General features: G+C 48.4%; 1 protein-coding gene across 1 annotated transcript; it reads right to left on the bottom strand.

Annotated features, from left to right (window-relative positions):
- Positions 1-94: 94 nt before the first annotated feature.
- On the bottom strand, positions 95-17,064 carry LRRC41 (leucine rich repeat containing 41). The gene is made up of 7 exons (XM_056552870.1): positions 17,019-17,064; positions 4,352-4,585; positions 4,104-4,268; positions 2,331-2,429; positions 2,052-2,174; positions 1,507-1,579; positions 95-1,404 (listed from the first exon to the last, which is right to left on the bottom strand). Exons 1-7 carry the CDS (start codon positions 17,062-17,064, stop codon positions 1,185-1,187), a joined length of 960 nt encoding a protein of 319 aa, XP_056408845.1. The 3' UTR covers positions 95-1,184.
- Positions 17,065-23,902: the final 6,838 nt, after the last annotated feature.

Genomic DNA, 23,902 nt, shown 5'->3' with positions numbered 1-23,902 from the left:
TTGTCAGCTATTGGACCTCACCACTGTCATCTCCCCCTCTGACCAGACAGTAGTGTTGTGTAATGGAGCGGTATTGGTGCAGCAGACGTCAGGGAATGGTAATCATCTTTATTAGTGTCGTCTTTTTCCAACATTAACATAAAGCAAATCAGATCTGAAAAATATATTTACAAAGCAGAGTCTGAGGGGAGGGGCAGGTGCAGAGATCATGGGGGTGGGGTGAGAGCTCGCAACCATTACAAAGAATCCAAAATAATTATCTGGTTCATTGTACGCAGCACCTGTGCTGACTCTGGAGCCATATCTGACAACACATGGTTGTTTGCAGTCATTGCTAGAGATGAGCGACTTACAGTAAATTCGATTCCTCACGAACTTCTCGACTCGGCGGTTGCTGACTTTTCCTGCATAAATTAGTTCAGCTTTCCGGTGCTCCGGTGGGCTGGAGACTCTTTCCTAGGAATGTATCCACCTTTTCCAGCCCACCGGAGCACCTGAAGGCTGAACTAATTTATGCAGGAAAAGTCATCAATTGCTGAGCTGAGAAGTTCGTAATGAATCGAATTTACTGTAAGTTCGCTCATCTCTAGTCATTGCCATAGAGATGCACAGGTCTCGTTATTATAATAAATTGGTCGTAAAACATTTCCTGTATTGTGAGCAGAGGATGTAGAGACCCCCAAACCTTGTTAATGTAGTAGAGTCGTCTCTATGCCCCATCTGCACCTGTCCCCCCTCCCCCACAGTAACAGAGGTATATTGGGATCGCCATGGCACATGCTGGTTATGAGAGTAAAAATGATTTTTTCCCCCCCTGAAGGGGGCGGCAGAGGACACCAAGCGTCTTTCATAGTCCAGGAGGTGCCAAGTCTATTGAGGATAATCAATAGTGTCAGCGTGACCCTCGACGCTGTCTGATTTCCCACCCCGCTGATCCTGGCACTGACTGATCCCCTGCGGCCCCCAGCGATGATGTTCCATTTCTAGATCCCAGTCTGATCCTGGCTGCAGTGGGTGATGTGCAGACCCCATTGGTACCATTCAGGGACCAGTCCTGGACATAAACAACATTATGGGGGAAGCTCAACCTCAAATTGTAATGTCAGCGCCATCTGGCGTCCACTAGTAGAACTGGACACTACACCCGTCCTCCAGTTGCGCCCTCCCCCCCCATTGATCATACATCACATGACACTGACGTGATCAGCAAAGGCTTGGCCCGAGTCCCAGCTGTCACTGACCACACAGCAGATGCCCTCCAGAGACTGCAGTGCCTCGTGGGCGAGGACAGGGTCCCGGTCCAGCAGGTTTTGGGACACTGACAGCTGCCGCAGCTTTATCTTCCCACAGCCCTCCAGCTTCTTAGCAAACTGCAGGAGCCCGTCTGGCTTAATGCAATTGGAGCTAAAAGGGAAAAAGAAGAGTTAAAGACCGGAAGCATTATAACGTTATTTCAGAGGGGGAGGGGCAGAGGAGAGGGACCCAGAAAGGGGCGGAGAACCGTACCTGACGTCGAGATAATGAATACCAGAGGAGGAGCTAGAGAAGAGGTCGGCCAGTGCACACAGCCCATCATTCCCTGAGGACAAAACATGGATCTGTGAGATATGAGGGGTGCCAAGGGCCAAACATAGCAGCAGAACCAGTCGGCAATACTGAGGGTAACCCCCAAAAACTGGCCAGGCCCCAGAATATGCCCCCCCCCCCATATATGGAATTGTAGTCTGGGGCTGAGCCAGTTAACAGGCCCCTCCCCAGAATCAGACCCCCAATAACTGGCAAGACCCCAGAATACGACCCCTGAAAACTTGCATGGCTGCAGAATATGACCCCGCCCCAGAATCAACCCCTAATAACAGGCCTTGCCCCAGAATCCTACCCTCAAACGACTCTGCCCTAGAATCCCACCCCCCTCCGGTAACTAATCCGTGGGCCATAATCAGACCTTTAATAACTGGCCCCACATCCAAATTCTACCCCCAATAATGGCCCTCATCCCAGTCCCTGCATTACACCCCAACACCACAGCCCCATGTTCCCTCAGCGCTCACCAAGACGGTTCCCGCAAAGCTTCAGGATCTTGACGGACGGATTCCTCTTCACAGCGGAGACAAAGTCCCTCAGGAAATCATCCGGCTCATTCTCAAAGAGACGGCAAAAGGAGAATTTAATTTCTAAAGGAAAAAAAACACCAAACGAAGATTTAGATTTCAGAACCAAGAAGGGGCCTAACGAATGGTGGAGGAGCCTGACAACCAAAGAGGCGTCAGAGTGAGGACAGGGGAGGAGCCTGTGGGTGGGGGATGTGCGGACAGCAGGAGGGGCTTTACCTTCGAGTCTGGAATGGTTCAGTAAGTGCACGATTTCCGTGTGAGCGTCTGCCATCTTCATATCATGGAAACTCAACCTCCGCAGAGCAGCGTTACTGTCTGAAAGATAAAAGACCATTGTGTGTTGAGGAATGTGATGCAGTAGGCGGGGCTTAATTTTTGCTCCTCCCTTATTATAAAAAAAAATATTTCTAAAGATCGGAGAAGTGTTGCAGTCACCCATAGCAACCAATCAGATCATTCCTTCATTTTTCCCCTCCACCGCTTCTCCTCTACACAGGTTTTCATAAATCTCCCCCGATCTGTTTTCCTTAAAAGGAGAAAATTTACTTATCCCCCATGCGATCCCCGGATGGGCCCCAACGCTGAGTGAGGAGCGCGTGCTACATTCATTTCTCTGGGAGCACCGAAAAGACCAGAGCACACATTCCCCACAGAGAGCTGGTGTCCCAGGACCCCCACAGACTACTTTTCCTCTTCTGTGGATTGGGGATAAGTTCATTTTCACCAGACATCTCCTTGGACACAGGTCCCCCGGTCACCTCCACCATTCCCAGGACGCCAATCTCCCCGGTCACCTCCACCATTCCCAGGACGCCAATCTCCCCGGTCACCTCCACCATTCCCAGGACGCCAATCTCCCCGGTCACCTCCACCATTCCCAGGACACCGATCTCCCCGTCACCTCCACCATTCCCAGGACGCCAATCTCCCCGGTCACCTCCACCATTCCCAGGACGCCAATCTCCCCGATCACCTCCACCATTCCCAGGACGCCAATCTCCCCGGTCACCTCCACCATTCCCAGGACGCCAATCTCCCCGGTCACCTCCACCATTCCCAGGACGCCAATCTCCCCGGTCACCTCCACCATTCCCAGGACGCCACTCTCCCGGTCACCTCCATCATTCCCAGGACGCCAATCTCCCCGGTCACCTCCACCATTCCCAAAATGCCACTCTCCCGGTCACCTCCATCATTCCCAGGACGCTAATCTCCCAGTCACCTCCACCATTCCCAAAATGCCAATCTCCCGGTCACCTCCATCATTCCCAGGACGCAGATCCCCCGGTCACCTCCACCATTCCCATGTCAGAACACCATCGTTTTTGTGCTGCAGGATCATCTAGCACCCAAATGCCTCTGAGATCTTGGTTGGTTAAACCTCTGAGGAGATCTACCTCTCCTAAACGCGTGCTACCACCACCGAAGGACTGAGGGACAGACATCTGGGTTCTTGTTCAGTTCAGACCCATAAAGCTCCATTATCTCTAAGGCCGGATGCAAACGGCGAAAATGTGCGGAACATTCACCCAGAAAACACAGGCGGATATACTGCAAATCTGAAAAATCCGGCAGCCTCTAGGAACCCTAGGAAATGCACCGATTCAGACAGAAAAACATTGCTGAGTGCAACGTGCAGAAACAAAAGACGAGCGCAATTATCCTGTGAGCGGAAGATTCTACCACAGAACATCCAGCGTGTGAACAGAGCCCAAAACTTATCACCAAGAAAGATGGAGCTGGATGGTCAGCGCGGTGATCGCAACGTCATGGAGCCGGATCTGATTGGACCGAATGATCCTCCTGGTGACACCGCGGAATTATTCATCAAAATTATTATTAAACACATTAATACAGCTCTGGAGTATAATACAGGATATAACTCAGGATCAGTACAGGATAAGTAATGTAATGTATGTACACAGTGATCTCACCAGCAGAATAGTGAGTACAGCTCTGGAGTATAATAGAGGATGTATGTGTTGTTACCTGTAATCACTTGCAGAACGCGCCTCAGATCGTCCTGACTAGTAAATGTGGCGTTATCCAGGGAGAGCTCCTCCAGAGAAGATGAGGTCTTCAGCACGGACAGGAAGTGCTCCGCCTGGACGGGGTCCTGAGGGAATCGGAGCTCCAGCTGTTTTAAGTCGTTCTCTGCATAGACCACAAAAAAATAACAAAACATAAGTAAGAGGGATGACGCAGAGGGATCAGCACAGACACTGAGGACCAATCACCTGGGAATTGCATGGCTCCGCCCCACGGACTCTCCCACTCGCTGTGACTCTCCAGGTCGTAGCTGAGTGACAGCAGCTGAAGGTGCGGGAAGATCCGGAGGACGGACTGAGCCAAATCCAGCATGGGGACAAATGTGGTGAAGTCACTGAGCGAGAAGACGGTGAGACGGCAGCCGGGCCCCCGGGACAGGACGGACAACGACTCCAACACCAGACGAATATTGGCCCCTAAATCTGAAGAGAAGAATAAAACATAAGGGACCCAAGTACCCGAGAGGTCCAGAGCGACACCGCGACTAACTGTACGAAATTATTTACATCCCCGACCACAACCAACCACATTGTGTAAAATACCCCAGAGCTGTACTCACTATTCTGCTGGTGGGGTCACTGTGTACATACATTACTTATCCTGTACTGATCCTGAGTTATATCCTGTAGATCTTTTATTAGAAAAATATAAATCATAACAAAAACACAAAACCAGTACAACTTGGCCATAACTGAAAACAACAACATGAAATAACATAAACCAAAAATAAAAGAACATAAATCCTGCCTAACCGGCCAGCCCAGTTTTCCTAAAAAAAAAAAATTTGAAAACACACCTTACATAACCAAATATCTAATAACACACTCACATGCATACTCAATTTACATAGCCAAAAAAGAAACATAAAAATAGCACTATTTAGCTGTGACTCAAAAACACCCAGACTTGTGAAAACCGCAAACTACAAAACACACAGAAAAACACAACAAGCACTCCCACTGCACACCAAATATGTATATATGTGTGTGTGGAAGGGGGAAAAGAAAAAAATTAAAATAAAATATATATATATATATATATATATATATATATATATATATGGTGTGCAGTGGGAGTGCTTGTTGTGTTTTCTGTGTGTTTTGTAGTGTGCGGTTTTCACAAGTCTGGGTGTTTTTGAGTTACAGCTAAATAGTGCTATTTTTATGTTTCTTTTTTGGCTATGTAAATTGAGTATGCATATGAGTGTGTTGTTAGATATTTGGTTATGTAAGGTGTGTTTTCAATTTTTTTTATCTTGATTTGTGATATATATATATATATATATATATATATATATATATATATATATATTTTTTTTTTTTTTTTTTTTTTTTTTTAAGTTTTCTACGTTTTCCCACAAAACCTAAACCACAACTGGATACAAAAATTACAAAAAAAATAAATATCAACTGGTTCAACTGCCATATCTATCACTACTATAAACACAGTATAAACAATATATAATTCACAAATCAAGATAAAAAAAAAATTGTAATAATAATTACATGTACTGTACACAATTTATACATATAAACTATATACACTATATACACACCTATTATTATACAGGAAACACACCTACAAATACAATAAAACATCCTACTCTAAACTATCCCTTCGCCCACACCACCCGCCCTCCTGTACATGGGTCAGAGTCCACAGTTCTCAATGTCCAGACCACGACTGACCCATGCCAGGTCCACCAAAAGAAAACCACCACCCACCAAATACACCCTCCCAACCTAGAACTCCTCCCAACCAACTTAACCATAACCAACTTTATAACATACATAAACAATATAACCCACACTAGGCCCAAGTTCGGTGCCTGTAAGCCCTTCATAACCTAAACACCGGAAAACAAAACAAAAAGCTATGGTGCACATGCATTAGCCCAACACCAGGAAGAAGGATGGCAATCCTGATAGATACAAAAATTTACATACTTTCCCTAACACCTCCCTACCTCTCACCCTACCATTATCACTAAAATAAAAACGGACCCTACTATCACCCTAACCCTGTCCCCTTACATCACTGTCCCTAACCAAAACCAGGGTACTCTACCCAGAAGGTCTAGTACCTAGGGCACATGAAAAGAAAACCCTCTCCATAGGAGAGAAGCCCTACTGGTACCAAGACTGCCATACTCCAAAGACCTGATCTTCCCAAGGTCACCGGTGATGTTCCTACAGACCTCCACCTCGGAGAGGACTTTACGCTGCATAGACACTAAACACCGTGCGTTCCACGTGTGGTACCTAATCACTAAACTGACTAGGAATAAAGTGCCCCGGTCTCGATCACCCAGGTTCCTGAATGCCCCATATGCCCACTTCGGATAGGCAAAGCCGGCAAGTTGACTCCAGCCAATGGAAGCGCCCACCCGGTTGTAAACCCCTATATTAAAAGGGACAATGAAGGAGGAAGTGGTCCATGCTTTCCAGCGTGTCCACACACTCTTCTCGGGGACAGTCCCGGTCATCAGATCTCCTACACTTCAAATTGTCCCTCACATATAGCTTCCCCTGAAAGCAGCGCCAGGCCAAGTCCCAAGACTTCTGGGGGATCATTTTCATGTTTAAAAGATACAACCCCACCCTCAGATCCCGACCTGGGCAGTCCCTGACCGCCAGAGGCTTCTGGAAGTGGGTCAACAGAACCCGTTTGTCAAGGAACTGCCTTGACTGGGTCCTGATCTCCCACACTCCCAGACCCCACCGACGTATCGCCTTCAGAGTCAGGGTAGCGTAAGCCGGAAGATATCCATGGGGCGTACGGAGGTCCTTCACTTGCCCTCCTCTCTCCCATTCCTGGAAGAAAGACCGAAACCATTCCCTGCAGGAGAATACCCACGGAGGAGCCCTCTCTGACCAGAGGTTTGCGATGTTGGCTTTCAAGAAGGTGTTCGTTAAGAACACCACAGGGTTTACCATAGATAAACCCCCTAGTCTCCTCGTGCGGTACGTAACCTCCCTCTTGACTAGGTTCAACCTGTTCCCCCACAACAGTTGGAAAAACAGGCTGTAGATCCTAGTGTAGTAAGCCTCTGGCAAGATAAATACACTGCCCAGATAGATAAACAAGGGGAGCAGGTACGATTTGATCAGGTGTACCCTTTCCCTGAGGGTCATAGACCAACCCTTCCACTGGTCCACCTTCTGAGTGGCATCCTGGAGCTTACCATTCCAGTTTTTGGTGGGATAATCATCCTGGCCGAATGTGATGCCCAAAACTTTTGCTGATTCTTGGGGCCCTGGAAGGGTGTCCGGGAGATCAAAAGTGGGATCCCCCCCTCCCAGCCAGAGACTTTCACACTTATCCCGGTTGATCTTAGACCCGGATGCCTCCGAGTAGCTGTCCACCTCTGACATCACCACATCGACCTCCCCCTCGAGGAGAGGAAAATGGTGACATCAGCGTACACCACAACTCTCTGGGTGACATCTGGCTCCGCCAGACTCATCCCGACTCCCGCCAACGGCCCACAATCCACCCTCCGGACGAAGGGATCATTGCGAACATGTATAACAGCGGGCTCAAAGGACAACCCTGACGGACTCCGGACCCCACCTCAAAAGAGCGGCCAGACCAACCGTTCACCAGCGGGAAACTCTCTGCCCCTGCATACAAGATCTTAAGCCAATTATCAAAAGTACTCGGTAAGCCATATCTCAGGAGGACGGACCAGAGGTACTCGTGGTTCACCCGATCAAATGCTTTGGCCTGATCCAAGGACGGTAAGTACCCCTTCCAGAGACCTGCACTACTCCGCTCCACTGCCTCCCTGACACTGAGGACAGCACTTAAGGTGCTTCGGCCTGGAACAGAGCAGTGCTGGGCCCCCGAAAGGAGCCGGGGTGCAAACTTCACCAGCCGATTAAACAGTATCTTGGCCAGAAGCTTCCTGTCCGTATTGAGAAGAGCTATGGGCCTCCAATTCTCAATACGGCTGGGATCTTTACCCTTTGAGAGAAGAATCAGGGCTGACCTCCTCATTGACCTAGGCAGAGTGCCCGAGGAGAGACACTCATTGAATACCACAGTCAAGAGGGGAACTAAAGACTCCTTAAAGGTCCTGTACCACTCGGATGTAAAGCCATCCGGACCTGGAAACTTCTTGGGGGCAAGCCCCTCGATCGCCAGTCTCACTTCCTCTTCCCCGATTTCTTCTGCCAAAACATCAAGAGAGAGGTCTACCCCTGACTCAGGAATGGTTTCAGCCAGGAAAACCGACATCTTGTCCCGATCTAGATCCTTCCTTCCCAAGAGGTGCGAGTAGAAGGATCTGACAACCTCCAGGATCCCTGATCTGGACCGATTCAGAGATCCCGTACTATCAATCAGTCCTGAGATGATTTTACTACTCACTGACATCTTGCAGTTTCTGTAAGGGTCGGGCGAGCGGTACTTCCCGAAATCCCTCTCAAAAACCAAAGATGCGTGCCTATCGTACTGACACCTCATCAGCAAGGACTTCACTCTGGAGATATCCTCCCGGCTACTTCCAGTCGAGACGAGAAGCTCGAGTTTCCTCCTCAGACCCTGATACAAGCGATACCTGTTCAGGGACCTGAGGCTCGAGAGCTGGTGGAGGAACCCCGCAACCCGCTTCTTGAATATCTACCACCACTCTGACTTACTACTACATAGGTCCAGTAAAGGTACCTGACTCTGAAGAAAATCCTCAAAGGACTGTCTTACTTCCGCTTCCTCCAGGAGGGACGAATTCAGCTTCCAATAACCTTTACTCATCCGGGGGGTCTCTGAAACATTCAAGGAAAACAAAATCATACAGTGATCGGAGAACTCCACCTCAACCACGGACACTGCGGAAGAGACAGCTTCCTCCTTTAAATAAAACCTGTCTATCCTAGACCTGCAGCTACCTCGATGATAGGTGAAACCCACATGGCCTGAGGGGCTCCGGATGTGGGCGTCCTCTAGGCGAGCTTCCCTAACTATATTATTGAGGGCCATGCTATCGTAAGCCAGCGGACCATTGGAGCCTCTCCTATCTTGGGACCTCGTGACAGTATTGAAGTCCCCTCCAAAGATCACTTGCCGCCTAGTAAAAAGGAAGGGCTCAATCCTCATCAAGAGATCTTTTCATCCCCACTTGGTTTGTGGGGTGTAGATGTTAATGAGCCGGAGCTCCTGTCCCTTCATGAGGACATCTAAGATCAGGCACCTCCCCATTTCTAACTCAATAACCCGTCTGCATTCAACAGGAGCGGTAAAAAGGACCGCCACCCCACTATACGGCTCAGCCGCAAGAGACCAGTGGGAGGGGCTGCGCCTCCACTCTCTCCTGGCTTTTACCAGGGAGGCTAGATCTGACAACCTGGTCTCCTGTAAAAAGAAAATGTCGGCATCAACACGGCCGAGAAAATCAAAGGCTGCGAATCTAGCCGTATCCGACTTTATACTGGCACAGTTAATAGATGCCAGCTTCAATGGGGTGAGTGCCGCCATCATGGGTGATTGAGTTAGACGGCCCTAACCCCTCATTTATGTCTTTTCTTTACCCCCTCATCCCCAGACGAGGAGGCTTCTTTCTCTTTTAGCCTTTTTTTAGACTCTGATTGGTCCATTTTTGAATCCCCATCTCCGTCTGGCTCTGGTTTGGCCCCATCCCGAGGAAACCGCCCCATCAGGACAGGGCCCAGTTCCCCCCGGGGGCTCCCCCACTTCAGGTACCCCATCCTCGACCCCCCCCCCCCTCCAAAGAGGGGGAGGAGATGTCATCAAGGACAGAGTACCGATTAGACAGATCAATCAGAGGGGGGGCAGGTAAGCTTCCGCTTGGAACCTGGTCCGTAGCACGGGGACTAGAGGGCTCCGACCTCTTCTTTCCCGTTTTATTGACCTTCTTTTTTGGCCTCTCTTCACTCTCCTCATCCACACTTTCACAGTGGGAGGAATCTGAAAGATCGGCCTTGCTGCCCTCTTCTCTACAGATTCTCCTCCCTTCCTCCTCCAGCACATTCTCCTCCAGGGCCTCAGCAGTTTCAGGACTAACCTCTGGAGCAGGGCCAGAAGCTACCCCTGCCACATGGGAACTCTCCAGTTCCCTGCTCCTTCTCAGATTAGCCTCCCGCCTCAGCTTGGTGGGACTTTTCCTCTTCACTGACCCTGTTGCACCTTCACCCGCACTCGTGCCCTCCCCAGCTGAGGCAACATTACTGCTCTCCCCAGCCAAGGTGACAGTCGCCCAGGCAAAGGTGCTAGGACGACGGCTGAAAGGGTGTCCTAAGACACCACACAGATGACACCGGATCTGCCTACAGGATGTGGCAAGATGACCTACCCCATCACAAAGAGCACAGACCTGCACAGTACAGGCTGCACTAAAGTGGGTGGGGCTGCCGCACCTGTGACAGACCTTGGGCTGCCCCTGGTAGAAAACTTGGATTCTGTCTCCCCCAAGAAAAGCAGCTGATGGGATGTGGGCAACAGTGCTCCCCGAACGCTTCAGTTTGACGGAAAATGTTTAGGCCCCAGACCAGATCCCATGTTCGTCATAGTTCTTTTTTGGCATGTCCGTCACATCCCCATATCGGCTGAGCCAGGTCATGATGTCATAGCAAGATAGTGACTCGTTACGTGTCAATACGGTCACTTTCTTGGCCAGATTCTGACGGGATATCGCCTTTACAGCAAAATCCCGCCAGCCGGGCTCGCTTTTCACCACCTCATAGTTCGACCAGAAGAGTTCCAAACCCTCCGGCCGAACAAAGCTGATGTCAAATTCGGAAGTACCGTAGGGGTGGATCAGGGCAAAGATGTCACTTGCCCTGAATTCCATCTGGAGGAGGAGCTCAACCACCTTACCCCGAGGCGGACACGCATCTTCGCCCCTCCACACTAAACGGACCACATTCCTACGGCCACTTTCCTGCCCAGATGTCGGGAGGGACAAAACCCCCACCCCGTTTTGTTCTCGGAAGGCGCCTAAGCCAAACAGACAGGTCAACCTCACCCCTCCCCTCTACATGGATTGACCTGTCTCCCCTACGTAGAGCCTCCTGGAGGCGCTGTTGCACGTGACCCCCAGAGCCAGATTGAGATGGGGATCCCCCTGATCCCCCGGCAGTGACGCTGGCATAACTTCTGGGAGAAGCAGCCACTACTGGGGAGGCAGTCGAACCAGGACCTGACCCAGATCCCAAACCAGGAGCCTTATTCTTAGCTGAGGTGTCAGTCAAACCTCTCTCCGGTATTCCACTACCGCTCCTCACCTGCACCCCTCTCTTGCACTCCCCTTGCACCCCCCTCATCCACACTGCTACTACAACTCCTCCCATGCGCACTACCATAACTCACACTCTGGACATTACCATTTTCCACACATTTTTGCTCTCACTTTCACTCTTGCCTACACTCTGTATATTACAGGCTGGGCTGGCTGGGTCTATTGCATTATGTATAAGGGTCGCCGGTTTCAGGACTAGGGTTGCATTTCCAGTCTTCACGGGTGCAGACACAGGCTCCGCCTCTGATATGGATGGCCCCGCCCCCTCACACAAAGTCATGGATTTTGGCAGCAGCTGTCGCCCTCCGGACGCACTCCTGCCCAGCCTACAGCAGCTGACGTGCAGGGAACCTCCCCCTTTACAGGTGAGTGCCCCACAGCGCCAGAAACGGTACCGACCGCACATAGGGGACCGCCCCCTGAACCACCAAGGTCCGGTGCCAGGACACTCCCCCCCTCACAAGGGAGTGCCCTGCAGCGCCAGGACCTGTACCGCTCACTTCAACCGGGGTACTGCCCCCCGAACGGGTGAAACTGCCACCATTTTCTAGTGTCTAGACACCCTCCCCCTCACAGGAGGGTGCCCTTTATTTTCTATAGCACCCGCGGACATTTTGGGTGCACTACTGTATCCCCCATGCTGGCCCCGTTCCACTACAGAAACGGGGTCTGGCAGATTGGGGGTACCAGCACCCTGAACTGACTTCTCAGCCGGTGCACTGCCGTAGATTGTGATGGAGTGACTCAGCGCTCCGCCTCCATTACATTCTATAGGCTGACACTCGCACACCATCCCCCAACCATTGGTTACTGCGAGTGTCATGTGACCTATTTAATCATCAGGCATCGCAGCTCACGGCAGTCTCACTTGGGCTATCTCCCCTTGGAGGATCTCTCCCTGTGATAGCCCGAAGCTGCACGGAGCTCTCATGGCCTCTGTGGCCCAATTCAGAGAGCGGTATGGAGCCACAGAAGTCAACCCATTTACTGTGTCCTCCCCGCTGCACCTGTCAGCTTGTGTCACCCGCCAGCGCGATCACTATTCACCGCTAACGGGACCCCTGCGCCCGCTAGCAGTGTTATGTGTCCCCGCCCGCGGCTCTGTTCCCCGCTCCCTGTTAGCTCAGGGAACGGGAAACAGATTTAAAGGGCTTAGGGCGCAGCGAGTACTGCGCATGCCTAGGTAGGTAGCATTGATTTACTTTTAGTGTAGCGTAGTTTAGGATTAGTTTGAAAGAGACTACAACTCCCAGCATGCCCAGACATTCTGGGAGTTGTAGTGCAGGGAAGGGTACACAACTCCCAGCATGCCCAGACAGCTGAAGGCTGCCCGGGCATGCTGGGAGTTGTAGTTTGGGCATGCTGGGAGTTGTGGTCCCATCAGCTAGACAGCTGAAGGCTGCGCGGTGATGCGGGGAGTTGTAGTGCAGTGAAAGGACCACAACTCCTAGCATGCCTAGACAGCAAAAGGCTGCCCAGGCATGCTGGGAGTTGTAGTTTTACACAGGTATAAAGTAGTGTTAGCTCAATTTTAGCGTAGCTTTAGTTTAGTGTTAGCGCAGTTTTACATTTTTAGTGTATATTTAGCGTAGTGTAAGCGCACTTTTAGTGTAATGTAGTTTTAGCGTATTTAGCGTAGCTTAGTGTTAGCGCAGTTTTAGTGTATTTAGCGTAGTGTAGTGTTAGCGCAGTTTTAGTGTATTTAGCGTAGTGTAGTGTTAGCATAGTTTTAGCATTGCTTAGTGATAGCGCAGGTTTAGCGTAGAGTAGCTTAGTGTTAGCGCAGGTTTAGCGTAGTGTAGTGTTAGCGCAGTTTTAATGTATTTAGTGTAGTGTAGCGTTAGCACAGTTTTAGCGTAGCGTATTGTTAGCATAGTCTTAGAGTAGTAAGCGTAGTGTAGTGTTAGTCCAGTTCTAGCATAGTTGGCATAGTTGTACACGGGTGTAGTGTAGCTAACTTAGTTTTACAGGCAGATGAAGTGTAGTTTAGATAGTTTACTTTATTACTAAGCTAAGCTACACCCCACGCTAAAGTGGCTACAACTCCCAGCATGCCCAGACAGCCAAAGGCCGTCCGGGCAGGATGGAAGTTGTAGTTTTGCAAAAGTAGCAGAGGCAATTCGCTCTGCTATGTTAATGCAGTATACAGCCATCTGTATAGATGGCTGTATACGGTGATCACAAGGCCACTTACCCACCTCCGTTCCTGCTCCGTCACTGGACGTGTAGCAACGCAGGAAGATGACGGAGCTGGAACGGGGGTGGTAAGTTAGGCTCCCCAGGTACTAATCCATTTTTTTTGTGTTTTTCTTCTCATTTCAGATACGTGAATGCGGAGGACTACATCGGAATCGGTGGACTACGACGATGACCTGCATTTTTTCTTTTCTTTTAATAAAATGGTTAACGAGGGCTGTGGGGGGAGTGTTTTTCCTAATAAAAATGTTTTAACTTGTGTGTGCTTTTTTTTAATTACTTTACAGGCTTAGTAATGGAAGCCGTCTTGTAGACGGAGTCCATTACTAAGTCGGGACTTAGAGTTCGCCCCAAAAACAGCTATCGCTAACCCCCAATTATTGCCCCGGTACCCACCGCCACAGGGGTACCGGGAAGAGCCGATACCAACAGGCCCAGAGCGCCAAATATGGCGCTCTTGGGCCTAGGCGGTAACAGGCTGGCGTTATTTAGGCTGGGGAGGGCCAGTAACGATGGTCCTCGCCCACCCTGGTAACGTCAGGCTGTTGCTGTTTGGTTGGTATTTGGCTGAAAATGAAAAGACGGGGAACCACACACGTTTAAAAACAACAACAAAAAAAAAAAAAAAAGGGGGGGGGGGGGGGGTTCCCCGTCTATTCATTTTCAGGCAAATACCAACCAAACAGCAACAGCCTGACGTTACCAGGGTGGGCGAGGACCATCGTTACTGGCCCTCCTCAGCTTAAATAATGCCAGCCTGTTACCGACTAGGCCCAAGAGCGCCATATTTGGCACTCTGGGCCTGTTGGTATCGGCTCTTCCCGGTACCCCTGCGGCGGTGGGTACCGGGGCAATAATTGGGGGTTAGCACTAGCTGTTTTTGGGGCCAACGCTAAGCCCCGACTTAGTAATGGACTCCGTCTACAAGACGGCTTCCACTACTAAGCCTGTAAAGTAATTGAAAAAAAGCACACACACACAAGTTAAAACATTTTTATTAGGAAAAACACTCCCCCACAGCCCTCGTTAACCATTTTCTTAAAAGAAAAGAAAAATGCAGGTCATCGTCGTAGTCCACCGATTCCGATGTAGTCCTCCGCATTCACGTATCTGAAATGAGAAGAAAAACACAAAAAAAATGGATTAGTACCTGGAGAGCCTAACTTACCACCCCCGTTCCAGCTCCGTCATCTTCCTGCGTTGCTACAAGTCCAGTGACAGAGCAGGAACGGAGGTGGGTAAGTGGCCTTGTGATCACCGTATACAGCCATCTATACAGATGGCTGTATACTTCATTAACATAGCAGAGCGAATTGCCTCTGCTACTTTTGCAAAACTACAACTTCCTTCCTGCCCGGACGGCCTTTCACTCTCTGGGCATGCTGGGAGTTGTAGCCACTTTACTTTATTACTAAGCTAAGCTACACCCCACGCTAAACTATCTAAACTACACTTCATCTGCCTGTAAAACTAAGTTAGCTACACTACACCCGTGTACAACTATGCCAACTATGCTAGAACTGGACTAACACTACGCTAACTACTCTAAGACTACGCTAACAATACGCTACGCTAAAACTGTGCTAACGCTACACTACATTAAAACTGCGCTAACACTAAGCTACTCTACGCTAAAACTGCGCTAACACTAAGCTACTCTACGCTAAAACTGCGCTAACACTAAGCTACTCTACGCTAAAACTGCGCTAACACTAAGCTACTCTACGCTAAAACTGCGCTAACACTAAGCTACTCTACGCTAAAACTGCGCTAACACTACACTAAATACACTAAAACTACGCTAACACTAAGCAACGTTAAATACACTAAAACTGCGCTAACACTACACTACGCTAAATACACTAAAACTGCGCTAACATTACACTACGCTAAATACACTAAAACTGCGCTAACACTACACTACGCTAAATACACAAAAACTGCGGTAAAACTAAGGTACGCTTAATACACTAAAACTGCGCTAACACTACACTAAATACGCTAAAACTGTGCTAACACTAAGCTACACTAAAACTACGCTAACACTACACTACGCTAAATACACTAAAACTGCGCTAACACTAAGCTACACTAAATACACTAAAACTGCGGTAAAACTAAGGTACGCTTAATACGCTAAAACTGCGCTAACACTACACTAAATACGCTAAAACTGCGCTACCACTAAGCTACACTAAAACTACGCTAACACTACACTACGCTAAATACACTTAAACTGCGCTAACACTAAGCAATGCTAAATACACTAAAACTGCGGTAAAACTAAGGTACGCTAAATACACTAAAACTGCGCTAACACTAAGCTACGCTAAAACTGCACTAACAATACACTACGCTAAATGTACGCTACGCTAAAAATGTAAAACTGCGCTAACACTAAACTAAAGCTACGCTAAAATTGAGCTAACACTACGCTAACTACGCTTAAATCGCGCTAACACTACTTTATACCTGTGTAAAACTACAACTCCCAGCATGCCTGGGCAGCCTTTAGCTGTCTAGGCATGTTAGGAGTTGTGGTCCTTTCATTGCACTACAACTCCCAGCATCACCGCGCAGCCTTCAGCTGTCTGGCTGGGAGTTGTGGGCCCTTCCCTGCCCTACAACTCCCAGCATGCCCGGGCATGCTGGGAGTTGTAGTCTCTTTCAAACTAATCCTAAACTACGCTACACTAAAAGTAAATCAATGCTACCTACCTAGGCATGCGCAGTACTCGCTGCGCCCTAAGCCCTTTAAATCTGTTTCCCGTTCCCTGAGCTAACAGGGAGCGGGGAACAGAGCCGCGGGCGGGGACACAACACTGCTAGCGGGCGCAGGGGTCCCGTTAGCGGTGAATAGTGATCGCGCTGGCGGGTGACACAAGCTGACAGGCGCAGCGGGGAGGACACAGTAAATGGGTTGACTTCTGTGGCTCCATACCGCTCTCTGAATTGGGCCACAGAGGCCATGAGAGCTCCGTGCAGCTTCAGGCTATCACAGGGAGAGATCCTCCAAGGGGAGATAGCCCAAGTGAGACTGCCGTGAGCTGCGATGCCTGATGATTAAATAGGTCACGTGACACTCGCAGTAACCAATGGTTGGGGGATGGTGTGCGAGTGTCAGCCTATAGAATGTAATGGAGGCGGAGCGCTGAGTCACTCCATCACAATCTATGGCAAATCACAATCTACGGCAGTGCACCGGCCCAGACTGCTGGAGGGGAGAAGACACAAACTTTATCTGCCCTTCAGTTTTTTTCCTCTTCTTGCCCTTTTTTTTTTATTCCTCCTCTTCTCCTCTGGGCCCAGATCTTCTCCAAAAGAAAAATTTTCCAGACGGGTGGGGGACTCCTGCATTACAATTGCCCGCAGGAGACCCCCATCCGCCAAGCCGCTGCCTTCACCGTCCTCATCCTCGCTGGAGGGAGGTAAGGCCACCTGAGCTGCCATTATGTAGTCCTCACTCAGGGTAAGTGGGGGGTCAGGGGCAACATTGGTGGCACCAACAGAACCCGTGTCCATATCCCCCCCACTCACATTGCCCTCCTCACCTCCACCACCTTCCTCCATCTCCTCCTCCTCGCTCTGGCAGTCATCATGATGTTTTTCTGAACCTCTGGAGGCACGCATGTTGGAGAACCTTTCCTTATTGATCATCTTCTCACTGAGGAATCCAGCTCCAGCCACAATGTCCGACCTCAGCTGCACCAGATCCTCCACCTCTTTCTTTAATGTTCTCACCTTTGCAGTGAATGCTGCTCTCTTGGTCTTGGCTGCTGTATCCGCCTGGTAAGACACAAGCTTCAGCTCTTCCCTCAGGCCTCTTGAGTTGTTTGCCGAGTTGTTCGTATTCCGCCATCTTAGCCTGGATTCTGGATCCGAAGGTAGCCAGGGATTCTCTGGGCCCCTTTACTCCCCATTGCTGGGATTCAGAGGGACCAGATACTGTAGCCTTTCCTGCACTCCTTTGCCTGGAGACACCTGGGGGAGGGGGGGGGATGTTGTGGGTCCTGGCTGAACGCCTGACCCCATCCTGGCTACTGGCCGTCGCATGCTCCCTCACACTCCCAGCCGGCCATAAACGGGGAGTGGATGATGGAATTCTGGGGTCCATAGCAGGAAAAACCTACCCAGGCGCCTGCCACACACCTGGGTAGGGGCGGATGAAAACGCTGCTTCTCTGATAGTCTGCTGGTAGTCGCAGGAGCTCAGACACACCCAACCTCTCTCCAGAGCTGTACTCACTATTCTGCTGGTGAGATCACTGTGTACATACATTACATTACTTATCCTGTACTGATCCTGAGTTATATCCTGTATTATACCCCAGAGCTGCACTCACTATTCTGCTGGTGAGATCACTGTGTACATACATTACTTATCCTGTACTGATCCTGAGTTATATCCTGTATTATACTCCAGAGCTGTACTCACTATTCTGCTGGTGAGGTCACTGTGTACATACATTACATTACTTATCCTGTACTGATCCTGAGTTATATCCTGTATTATACCCCAGAGCTGTACTCACTATTCTGCTGGTGAGGTCACTGTGTACATACATTACATTACTTATCCTGTACTGATCCTGAGTTATATCCTGTATTATACCCCAGAGCTGTACTCACTATTCTGCTGGTGAGGTCACTGTGTACATACATTACTTATCCTGTACTGATCCTGAGTTATATCCTGTATTATACCCCAGAGCTGTACTCACTATTCTGCTGGTGAGGTCACTGTGTACATACATTACATTACTTATCCTGTACTGATCCTGAGTTATATCCTGTATTATACCCCAGAGCTGTACTCACTATTCTGCTGGTGAGGTCACTGTGTACATACATTACTTATCCTGTACTGATCCTGAGTTATATCCTGTATTATACCCCAGAGCTGTACTCACTATTCTGCTGGTGAGATCACTGTGTACATACATTGCATTACTTATCCTGTATTGATCCTGAGTTATATCCTGTATTATACCCCAGAGCTGTACTCACTATTCTGCTGGTGAGGTCACTGTGTACATACATTACATTACTTATCCTGTACTGATCCTGAGTTATATCCTGTATTATACCCCAGAGCTGTACTCACTATTCTGCTGTTGAGGTCACTGTGTACATACATTACTTATCCTGTACTGATCCTGAGTTATATCCTGTATTATACTCCAGAGTTGTACTCACTATTCTGCTGGTGAGAACACTGTGTACATACATTACATTACTTATCCTGTACTGATCCTGAGTTATATCCTGTATTATACTCCAGAGCTGTACTCACTATTCTGCTGGTGAGAACACTGTGTACATACATTACATTACTTATCCTGTACTGATCCTGAGTTATATACTGTATTATACCCCAGAGCTGTACTCACTATTCTGCTGGTGAGGTCGTTGTGTACATACATTACATTACTTATCCTGTACTGATCCTGAGTTATATCCTGTATTATACCCCAGAGCTGTACTCACTATTCTGCTGGTGAGGTCACTGTGTACATACATTACTTATCCTGTACTGATCCTGAGTTATATCCTGTATGATACTCCAGAGCTGTACTCACTATTCTGCTGGTGAGGTCACTGTATACATACATTACATTACTTATCCTGTACTGATCCTGAGTTATATCCTGTATTATACTACAGAGCTGTACTCACTATTCTGCTGGTGAGAACACTGTGTACATACATTACATTACTTATCCTGTACTGATCCTGTATTATACTACAGAGCTGTACTCACTATTCTGCTGGTGAGGTCACTGTGTACATACATTACATTACTTATCCTGTACTAATCCTGAGTTATATCCTGTATTATACCCCAGAGCTGTACTCACTATTCTGCTGGTGAGGTCACTGTGTACATACATTACTTATCCTGTACTGATCCTGAGTTATATCCTGTATTATACTCCAGAGCTGTACTCACTATTCTGCTGGTGAGGTCACTGTGTACATACATTACATTACTTATCCTGTACTGATCCTGCGTTATATCCTGTATTATACCCCAGAGCTGTACTCACTATTCTGCTGGTGAGGTCACTGTGTACATACATTACATTACTTATCCTGTACTGATCCTGAGTTATATCCTGTATTATACTCCAGAGCTGTACTCACTATTCTGCTGGTGAGATCACTGTGTACATACATTACATTACTTATCCTGTACTGATCCTGAGTTATATCCTGTATTATACTCCAGAGCTACACTCACTATTCTGCTGGTGAGGTCACTGTGTATATACATTACATTACTTATCCTGTACTGATCCTGAGTTATATCCTGTATTATACTCCAGAGCTGTACTCACTATTCTGCTGGTGAGGTCACTGTGTACATACATTACATTACTTATCCTGTACTGATCCTGAGTTATATCCTGTATTATACTCCAGAGCTGTACTCACTATTCTGCTGGTGAGGTCACTGTGTACATACATTACATTACTTATCCTGTACTGATCCTGATTTATATCCTGTATTATACTCCAGAGCTGTACTCACTATTCTGCTGGTGAGGTCACTGTGTATATACATTACATTACTTATCCCGTACTGATCCTGAGTTATATCCTGTATTATACCCCAGAGCTGTACTCACTATTCTGCTGGTGAGGTCACTGTGTACATACATTACATTACTTATCCTGTACTGATCCTGAGTTATATCCTGTATTATACTCCAGAGCTGTACTCACTATTCTGCTGGTGAGATCACTGTGTACATACATTACATTACTTATCCTGTACTGATCCTGAGTTATATCCTGTATTATACTCCAGAGCTGCACTCACTATTCTGCTGGTGAGGTCACTGTGTATATACATTACATTACTTATCCTGTACTGATCCTGAGTTATATCCTGTATTATACTCCAGAGCTGTACTCACTATTCTGCTGGTGAGGTCACTGTGTACATACATTACATTACTTATCCTGTACTGATCCTGATTTATATCCTGTATTATACTCCAGAGCTGTACTCACTATTCTGCTGGTGAGGTCACTGTGTATATACATTACATTACTTATCCCGTACTGATCCTGAGTTATATCCTGTATTATACCCCAGAGCTGTACTCACTATTCTGCTGGTGAGGTCACTGTGTACATACATTACATTACTTATCCTGTACTGATCCTGAGTTATATCCTGTATTATACTCCAGAGCTGTACTCACTATTCTGCTGGTGAGGTCACTGTGTACATACATTACTTATCCTGTACTGATCCTGAGTTATATCCTGTATTATACCCCAGAGCTGTACTCACTATTCTGCTGGTGAGGTCACTGTGTACATACATTACATTACTTATCCTGTACTGATCCTGAGTTATATCCTGTATTATACTCCAGAGCTGTACTCACTATTCTGCTGGTGAGGTCACTGTGTACATACATTACTTATCCTGTACTGATCCTGAGTTATATCCTGTATTATACCCCAGAGCTGTACTCACTATTCTGCTGGTGAGGTCACTGTGTACATACATTACTTATCCTGTACTGATCCTGAGTTATATATCAGACAGGAGACGAGTATCTTGCATTAAATCTTTCTTTAACTTTCTGCTATGGGCATTAATAAACTTTCAGGTTAATGTATTGAAAGAAAAACATTTTAAAAAACTACATCTCCCAGCAGCCCCTTTGAGGACTAGTAGCCAATCATAGACAGATGACTCCTATAAAGGGGACTGCTGTGCCATAACTCCTCCTCTTTCTTTCTGCTCATAGCGACAGATAAGTATTTCTCGTCAGCATTTGTACCTGTATACACAAATATAAGTTTTTCTACCTTCCTAGCATTGGGGGGTACTCTATCTGTACACCCCTGACCTTATCCCTGCTGGTGACTGCTTTTGCGTTCATCGGCCGGGTGGTACTGAATTCTGTTTTCCACACTGACACGGCACTTGTTGCACAGTGTCCCCAGTTTTCACCCTCTATCTTTTTCCTGCGCAGGTCGCCCCGCTGACGACCCTGCGCTCTCTTTTCCCCCCTTCATTCATTCATACCTTTTTCCCGGCGCCATCTTGCGGCGCCATTTTCTCCTTCTCCCTAAGTTCGCTGTTCTCGCCGCTCTCGGCCTTCCCGCGCGTCTGACGCGCACGGAGGGGCGGCAACCAGCGACCCGGAGTGACGTAATCTCGCGAGATTTCGTCCCCGGGCTCTCAGGCTCCACTGTACCTCTCACCACAGCGCTCAGTTCAGCATCTGTGCAGTTAATATTCAGGTCTATTATCACAGTAAGAGGTTTTTTCCTGTCCTCCTGTGCTATTGTTGCCCTATAGACTCCTTCCCCTGGCAGGTCTACCCCTTGACCTCCCACTCAAATCCATATACTATATTATATATATACACACACACACACACACACACTTACCTTAGGGCTTATATATCTTTTCCTATGTCTGAGGAAGCCAATACCAGCTCCCTTCCTGGGATGAGCTCCCAATCCGAAACAGCGCAGTTCATGAATGCTGCACAAATTCAGGAACTGATTAGCAAGTCAGTTCAAGTGGCCCTTGCATCTGCCGCTTTACCGTCAGGGTCTCATCAACCCTTACCACCAATATCACTGCCAATCGCAAATGACCCGACTATTAAGAGAGGCAAAGCCTCGCACAAGCGTTAGCATTCAGTGCCCGCTCACGACTCCCCGGCAGGGGAAGATACTTCCATGCTCCGGGCAACCTCTATCACGATTAGCCAACCCACTTTACCTTCAGACTCTCTCCGCCCCTCGAGGAGATAACTAAGAGGCATAGATCCACCAGGCGGGCAAAGCCAGATTCTTATGTGGACACCTCTGAGGAGGATACGTCCGGAGAATCTGAATCCTCTGCAGAGTCTGACGCGTATGATGAGGAAAGTGGGACTACTGCGTTTCCCAGCAACGCTAACCCAGAAACCCAGGGCGAAATAATTCTTGACTCTGAGAGCCATTTTTTAACCCGGATGCGATCTCCCACCCTCGCTCCGGAGATTGGGCGCCTCTCCCACAGGTCTCTAACTTTGTTGAACACTGGACCCGTAGGTCTCTGGAGAGATCAAATAGAAATAAGCTTAAGGCAGAATGCCCTAGACCCTCGATCCCGAGGAAAGTGACCGATACCCCAACGGTAGATCCCATCCTCAAATATCTTACCAAAAATGGTAAATTTCCTAAGAAGGGCATTGAACGGTCCTTTAGATCAATACAGGACCGTATCCTGGATCTCCTGGGCCCTTTGACGAAGATCCTAAACCTTTCTGAGCAGGCCGCTGCATCCAGCCAGCCTGTGGACCTCACCCAACTTAGAGGTTGGGCCCAGAGGGCCATTTGTATGTTGGGAGCCGCAAATACGACTTGCTCGGTCGAAAGGCGGAGATCCATTCTCATGCGATTGGACCCTCAGCTGTCCCATCTCGCCAGTCAGAACCAGGTCCCTCTGCTGAGGACATGCTTTTTTGGCGATACTCTTATAAGAGATATCAACAAATTTGTGGGCTTATTTACTTCACTGGACAAGGCCCAAACGTCCTTGAAAAAGTCCACTCCTGCAAATAAGGTTTTTGCCAAGGCCGGCAGACATAGGGGCCGCTCTGCCAGCCGATCTAATTATTACAGGCCACCACCCAGAGCTCCAGCTCAATATGCACAGGCTCCTCCATCCTACCAGATTCCTGTGGCGCAACCTGCGCCGTTCTTCCCCCCCAGGGGTAGACCATGGAGAGGACGTGGTGCCCGAGGCTATCCCCGCTCCCGACCATTCACTGGTGAGTACTCCTCTACACATACACTCACATATCCCAGTGGAGGGCAGACTACAGTCTTTTATCCATGCCTGGTCTGCGATTACGGCAGACTCATGGATTCTCAACACGGTGGCGGGGTATCAAATAGAGTTCCATTCCCTTTCGGTGTTAGGCATAATTCCACCCCCCATACAGTTCTCCGACCTAAACGTTGTTCTCATAGACAACGAATTACAAGATCTCCTGTCCAAACGAGCAGTGATAGAGGTCAATCCAACCTCCACAGGGTTTATCAGCAACCTCTTCTTGGTCAAGAAGAAGGGAGGCGGATTCCGCCCGGTCATAAACCTTCGCAATTTGAACCAACACGTAGTGTATCGACACTTCAAAATGGAAGGGATCCACTTCCTGCAAGACCTCTTGTGGCCGGGGGATTGGCTTATAAAGGTAGACTGAAAAGACTCCTACCTTTCCGTGCCCATTCATCCATCATCCCAACAGTTTCTCCGTTTCCTT

This window comes from Hyla sarda, unplaced genomic scaffold (assembly GCF_029499605.1).
Source record: "Hyla sarda isolate aHylSar1 unplaced genomic scaffold, aHylSar1.hap1 scaffold_2011, whole genome shotgun sequence".
NCBI classification, from domain to species: domain Eukaryota; kingdom Metazoa; phylum Chordata; class Amphibia; order Anura; family Hylidae; genus Hyla; species Hyla sarda.
This window is presented reverse-complemented; position numbering and strand designations above follow the sequence as displayed.